Genomic DNA, 6,694 nt, shown 5'->3' with positions numbered 1-6,694 from the left:
TGAATAAATTGAATATGAGGTCATGCAATATCTAAGTCTAAACTGTGGGAGATACTAATAACCAATACATTCCATCTGACTTAGACAAAGTCCACCCTGTACCCCAGTTGAAAGGGCGGTCAGTTACATGCCTAGGGTATGAACACTAGCTAATGTGGATCCATTAAACTGATATCCAAAAAATAATAAAAAAATATTTTTAGAAAATATTAGAATAATAAAAATAATAAAAATTTAAAATAGTAATAAAAATAAATTTAAAAAAAATAAAAATAAAAATAAAAGGAAAAAATTAAAAAGTAATCAGCTTGTAATTACATCGCGTAATTACACTAATTCACAGTCTCCCCCTGAATATTGGAGAGTGTAATTACCCCCTTCCAATTACACTCAATTACATATTGTCTATGTAATTACATGGCTAACAAAATATGTAGACAGTGTAATTACACTCAATTACACCAAATCTAATTACCAGAGTCACTTTCCAAACAGGCCCTCAATATTTGACAGAAGAATGATTAGTGAAACAAATTAATGTTTGTCTATCCAATATGGTGCACTAAAAACATGAACTTTATCTAGCAGTACAGTTGATATACATATACATACAAGCAACATATAGGTGGAAAGCTTTGTTTTTCTCCATTTTCATCAAAGTCGGTTCTTAGAATGTAGTGTTTTTATCTTTTTAATAGGTAGTCTTAGAAGGTAATGTGTATCAGAAATGCAAGATAATAATTTGCAAAACTCGACAGCAGCAGCATAGTATTTCCTGAAAAGGCATTGCACAGCTACAAAAGAAACAGTGAAAATGTCCACAACACCCTGCAGTCGTTGAGAATAGGGAGAAAACGAAAAATAAAAGTTGAGAAAGAAAGAGAAAGAAAAGCAACATAAGCCACAAGGGCATTTCATCTAGTGGTAAGAGCACAACACATGATGTCTAGGTCGCGTGTGTCACAGGTTCAAACCCTACCATAGACAAAAGCCTGACCCATCATCCACTGATTTTCAAACCCTGTGCCACTGGCTGCCGAATTTCTTGGTTATTCAAAAAAAATAACATAGGCTTAAAAGTACATACTGCCATTAACCGCTTCAGGTCATTAGTGTTCCACAACAAAGATGGCTCACTACAAGAAGCTGACTGATGGAGTAGTTGGTATGTGTCACGCCTATTTTCATCAACTGGAAAATGTTTCTTTTCATACTTCAGATCAGCCTTCAAAATGGAAGCTGCACGTAACAAAATAAACTACTTTTTTCAACAAAATAGAAAAAGAAAAGAGATCGCAGAAAAACGAAAAAGAGTGTAAGGTACAAACCTGGAAATTCATTCCAATCAACCAACCATTCAGAATAAGTTTCACCATTGCGAGAGCGATATGTGGAGGATATATCAACAGAACGGAATTTATAAAGCATAGGTCGCTTTCTTAAATTGTAAGAATTAGATCCACTGACTTTTTCCTCCCCATTAGTAAGAGTGGCGCCTGAAGAAAGCTCAGGAGCAATATAATCAAAAGGTGAACTCTCAACAGACATTTTTAGGTTTTTATTTGGGGGTGGAGAAAACTCTTCAGACTTCTTAAGTTTTTTTCTTGGGGGCTGGCTTCTTCGAACAACCTTAGGTTGCAGCTCACCATCCTCCCCTTCATGCCTCAAATTATCAAAATCTCTTTTTGCCGGAGCTTGAATAGACTGTGCCTAAAGCAATGTGTTCAGGAAATAATGGAAGCCAAAAAGAAAAATCAGAAGCAGACAAAGGATAATGCGCACCTGCCGAAAGTAAACAGTGTCCGAGGCATTATATTGCATTGCATTTGAACATATTAAGAAGACATCAACCTGCATGAGCCAAAATTGTGCCAGAGGTCAGCATCAAATTTTAACAGTTTACCACTCCAGTAGAATTTCTTGGGACAAACATAATGGCACCCCACCAAAAATAAAACATATGATGAAAACAAAACTAATTGTGCCAATAAAAGTATCAAGAAGCAAGAGATAAGCAGAAACCTAACACCAATTTTGTTAAAAAAAATGGGAAATAAGACGCCATGACTAGACAAACACTAAAAGAACATCTGAAGGCTGAAGATGCATAGTGCATTTGGATACATTTACATCTCTTTAAGCGTACGTTCCCCAAATGCATCATAAATTCTGGAATTTGAGACCTACATACTTATCATATTCTTTTAATTTCTTTATACTGATGATCTTTTGCTACGTCTTTTTTTCCTCTTTAGAATTAATTTAAAATTCTAGACTAAACGCAAAAAAATGGCCACCTCAAAGAACCATTAAAGACAATAATGGTAATTTTACTTCACAGCATAGCATGTGACCCCAATCACCAGCAAACAGTAACATAAGAAGTTTTAAATACACATGTCTATACAGTCCTGAGCTTTCTTCTATCAAGTTACATTTTACCAAGCTCAACCCTAGCATAGACAAATAAAAATCTAACAGGACAGATTGATCATCCATGACAAATGAAAATCTAACAGGACGGATTGCTTATCCATGTAAGTTTACCGATAAGCACAAAAATCAATAAACCACAAAGAAAGAAAGAAGATCATGAAGATAAGTCTTGAATTCTAAACCAACAAAAGATAATAAGTATATGAAACCAATTGTGCACGAAAGCCTGACAAGCCAAGAGGAAGACAATGAACATGTTCAACAGCTTCAGCTTTAGTGAAAGCAAAACAAACACAAAAGTCTTACTATCATAGCTTCTTTTATTTAGATAACACATTTGACAACTACTGTAGCAGTGTAGCCTTCAGAATTAGTCTAGACACAAGGATCCAAAAACAAGGGACTCTAATGTCTATAAAGGTCAGACATCTTTTCCACCCACAAATTTTAATCCAATTGCTAATACTCCTTTTCCTCCCCCTAAGCTTTAATAAATGACCACCAGTGCAAATATCAAACTAATAAATCCAAGAATATTGGTCCTCCTTTAACCACTGTAAATTTGTATGCTCTTGAAACTTCTCAAATGACAAACAAAAATTAACACCAGATCGGATCTTAAAACAGGAAACTGTAACCTAAAAAGAATATTGTGCTCAACTGAACGTGCAGTCACAACTATGCTACAAATAGGCAGCAGAAAACATCAGCAAACCGGTGTGTCTACATGTTCACATATAAAAATATCATAGCCCATAATTGTCTTCAAAGTGAGCCGTGGAGTGTTAAATGGAAAATTGAACCCAACACTACTACAAGCAGAATACACTCAGACTTTCAGTAATCCTTTACCGACCTCTAACTCTTCCAGGTTTGAGTAGAGTCGTCCATCAAGTTTCTTCCTGACGGTTCCAAAATCCATAGGATTCTGTATAATTTCATGATAATCAGGTATCTGCAAAAAAACTATTTCAGGTATCTACTGAATAAAATTAACATACAATCATGATCAACAGGCTCAAGGTACCTCTTCATGATCAACAGGCTCGGAGAATACACCATAAGTGTCCTTCCTGCATTTTGTTTTATCAGAAAGAAAGTAATACATGAGATGGGGAAAAAAATAAAAAGAAGAAAGACAGGGAAAAATGGTTTCTTTTGAAGTCTGTCAAGAATGAACACCAACAACTTTTTGTCTGGCAAAGGTGTTGCTGGGTCGGACACCAATAGTGAACCTGTCCAAGAATAAATAGATCTAAAAAACAATTACAGGGAATTCAAAACAAAAATTCTCTTTGAGTTCGATTTTGCACCATTTGATGTGTCCGTCGCTTTAGAAAGCTTTTCCTCCTGCAAAATTAATCATTAGAAGACTCAATCTTGCAGCCAAAAGAGGTTGACAACTCCAGAAAAGGCACAACAAAAATGCATAGGTTAAGAATGAAGTGTCCTTTTGAAAATGAAAAAAGAAAAATAAGGAACTGAAAGTAGTAAAAGTTGAATTAATTACTTTCTGAATTTTCGAACATAATTTTAATATTTGACTGACCAACTTAAAATTATTTTATGTTTAAAATAAGCCTCAATAAATAATTAAATTTATTTAAATAAACTTATTTTAAGCAATTTATAAATTAAAAATAGCTCAAAAAAATATTTGTCTAAAAATAAGCCAATCCAAACGAGGATTACATCTTTAAAGTCACCGGAAAAAGAAAAAAAGGAACGTTGAAGTTACGCGCCAAATCCAAAAAGTTTTGGATCACATAAGCTTTGGAAATTTTCCACGAAAATAGATATTCTTCTATATTTTTCAAAAATAGAAGTACATTGGTTGACTAAATAAATTTAGATTTACAAAATTGCAATAAACCAACTTCAAATTTCACCACCTGATCAGCAACAGCGTCTTCAGACCTGGGATCCACGAAATTAATTTTCCTTCTCTGCACAGACACGTCGTGATTATCTTCGTCGGAATAGGAAAGTAAATTGGCAGAAGACGAATCTTGTTGGAAATGTTGTTGATTTGATTGGGGCAAGCGCACAACTAATTTGACTTTCTTCTGTTTTCTTTCGTCATCGTCGTCGATGAAGTCCGGTGGCGGGGAATTCGAGTTGGAATTAGGGTTCCGGGGAGTGGATCAGCGGGGAAGGGTAGAAATGGAAAGTTTATTGTCACGTTCATGGAGATCTGAAAGAGAGGGACGACCTTTCTTCTTCTTTCTCTTCATTTCAGTTGGCGCTGCTATGGTGATTCCTGCTGCTGCTGTTTCTGCCTTGCCCATTTCTCTTCCTCTCTCTCCCTCTACAAACAACGTTGATTATTCTTTTTCCTATGTTTTTTTTTTCATACGTGGTTAATATATACCCATTTTGATTAGAATTATGCAACTATTTATAAAATGGTGATTAATTATGAAAAAAAATATTTATTATTTTATATAATTACTAATTATGTAAGATTTAGTTATTTAGTTATTATTTATTTTATTTTTATTTCTGCATAAAATTATGCACAAATACTTTCATAAATTTTGCATATATTAGTTATACGAATTTTTAAATTTCAAATCAACTATTTTATTAATTAATACATGAATAATTTATCTCCTAATTAACTATCAAACATAATATTAATAATGCATAATTTAATATTTATATAACTCACCTTTAAATCATGTAAGAGTAAATATCTCAAAAAATCATTTAACTTTTAAAAAATTATGTAGCAAAATTATTTAATTTTGTTTATATCAATAAGCTCACTCAACTTAAAGCATTTCTCTTATTAAATCACTCAACTAAAATTGTCAATAAAAAAAGCTCACTTTACCACCTTAATATTTTGGATTTGGAAAATAAAAACCTTCTCAAAGAATATTTACTTACTAATTTAATTCAATCAAGCAAAAAAAAAATAACAGTTTAATTTGATTAAACAAAGCCAAAAAATAATAAAAATAAACAAAAGTTGAAAATTGAATAAAGGGCGGAGAAAGTTAAAACAGATGATTTGTTGAAATAATGACTATTTTTTTGGTAAAACTCACGTGCTTCATTGCAATACACACAACAGAAATCAGGAAAATTATTCTAATATCTAAATCAGAAAAAAAAATTGTTAATTACATTTGTAAATAGTAAATTAATTCATCCATATTGCTTCACTATTTTTCTAGTGTATAAAAAATGGCAATCAATGTCAGATTCTAAGAATTGAATCGCAGAGAAGAAAATAACGCAATACAAAAATTTCATAAACAATTCTAACTATTATCATTTTTTTCTCAAATTCGTAGATGGAGAAGTGTTTAGCGTTTTGAAGTTCTTATCATCACTCAATTTCTTGAGTCATGATGGCATCTATTATAACCCACCAATAGGTAAGTTAACCTGTATCCCGGAACGAGTCTGGAATTTAAGGGTAGAAACTAAACAATAATAAAACAATAACAAGATTAACATGAATAAGCGGAAGCACATCGAATATATATGCAAGAAAACATGAAGATCCCTCCCAAAATTTGAAATTCACAAGTTCAGAGTTCCTACAAAATAGATACAAGCCACAAAAGTGGATCATGAAAACAAAGCCTTGTCTCAAAAAAAGCGAAAGACTAGTCAACTATATACAGATGGATCACCTCCAATGTAGACAGTAACTAGCCCGAATCAACGTTGGTAACTGATTCTCGAACCTGCATCACGAAAACAGATGCAGAGTGTAGTATGAGTATCAAAACATGAAGTACCCAAGAGGCATCATAGGCCAATTGGGCTTGAAAAGTCAAAACAATGAGAAAAGATAGAATTTAGGAAACACGAATTCAATAGAAAGTAAAGGTGGTGCACACGAGTATAAGGGGCTAAAAAAACTAAGTACAACTAACTAAACTTAACTGGGTCTCCATAAACCCAGAAGGTATACTCGTGTGCAAGTTAAATAAAAACTCTAGCGGACTCCCATAAGTCCGACGGATACACAGAATAGCTAAACTACTAAGAATATTGTAATATTCCGGGCATGTGAAGGTTAGAATATGATAGGATAGGATAATTAATTGGCCTTGGTGGATTTATTGATGGGTCAAGCATGATTTTTTTTCAAGGCCATTTTGGACTTTTCCCCTATTTAGTAGAGAATGAACCAAGACAAATTTTTAAACTAGATTCCTAGCCTATTTAATTCCCCAAGCCCTAAATTTCCCTAACTTTCTCACAATTCACCCATCAAAAAATTATCTCTCTACAAAAG

At 33.2% G+C, this 6,694-nt stretch overlaps 1 protein-coding gene across 1 annotated transcript; it reads right to left on the bottom strand.

Moving 5' to 3' along the window:
• Positions 1 to 771: 771 nt before the first annotated feature.
• Positions 772 to 4,724, bottom strand: LOC129890503 (uncharacterized). Its single transcript, XM_055966045.1, has 9 exons — positions 4,649 to 4,724; positions 4,329 to 4,582; positions 3,750 to 3,786; positions 3,623 to 3,671; positions 3,464 to 3,509; positions 3,293 to 3,391; positions 1,783 to 1,851; positions 1,329 to 1,710; positions 772 to 1,239 (listed from the first exon to the last, which is right to left on the bottom strand). The coding sequence occupies exons 1-9, from the start codon at positions 4,722 to 4,724 to the stop codon at positions 1,001 to 1,003; spliced, it is 1,251 nt and encodes a 416-aa protein (XP_055822020.1). The 3' UTR covers positions 772 to 1,000.
• Between the last annotated feature and the right edge of the window lie 1,970 nt (positions 4,725 to 6,694).

The sequence above is a fragment of the Solanum dulcamara genome, chromosome 5, assembly GCF_947179165.1.
Source record: "Solanum dulcamara chromosome 5, daSolDulc1.2, whole genome shotgun sequence".
In the NCBI taxonomy this organism is placed as follows: domain Eukaryota; kingdom Viridiplantae; phylum Streptophyta; class Magnoliopsida; order Solanales; family Solanaceae; genus Solanum; species Solanum dulcamara.
The sequence above is the reverse complement of the archived record's forward strand: the minus strand, read 5'-3'. Positions and strand labels throughout refer to the sequence as shown.

Excerpts from the sequence above, each read along its gene's own strand:
- LOC129890503 (XM_055966045.1), bottom strand. The coding sequence starts at position 4,724 with ATGGGCAAGGCAGAAACAGCAGCAGCAGGAATCACCATAGCAGCGCCA. Across the intron at positions 3,787-4,328 it reads AAGACGCTGTTGCTGATCAG|GAGGAAAAGCTTTCTAAAGC; the intron begins GTGGTGAAATTT and ends TTAATTTTGCAG. Across the intron at positions 1,240-1,328 it reads TGATTGGAATGAATTTCCAG|CTTCCATTTTGAAGGCTGAT; the intron begins GTTTGTACCTTA and ends TGTTACGTGCAG.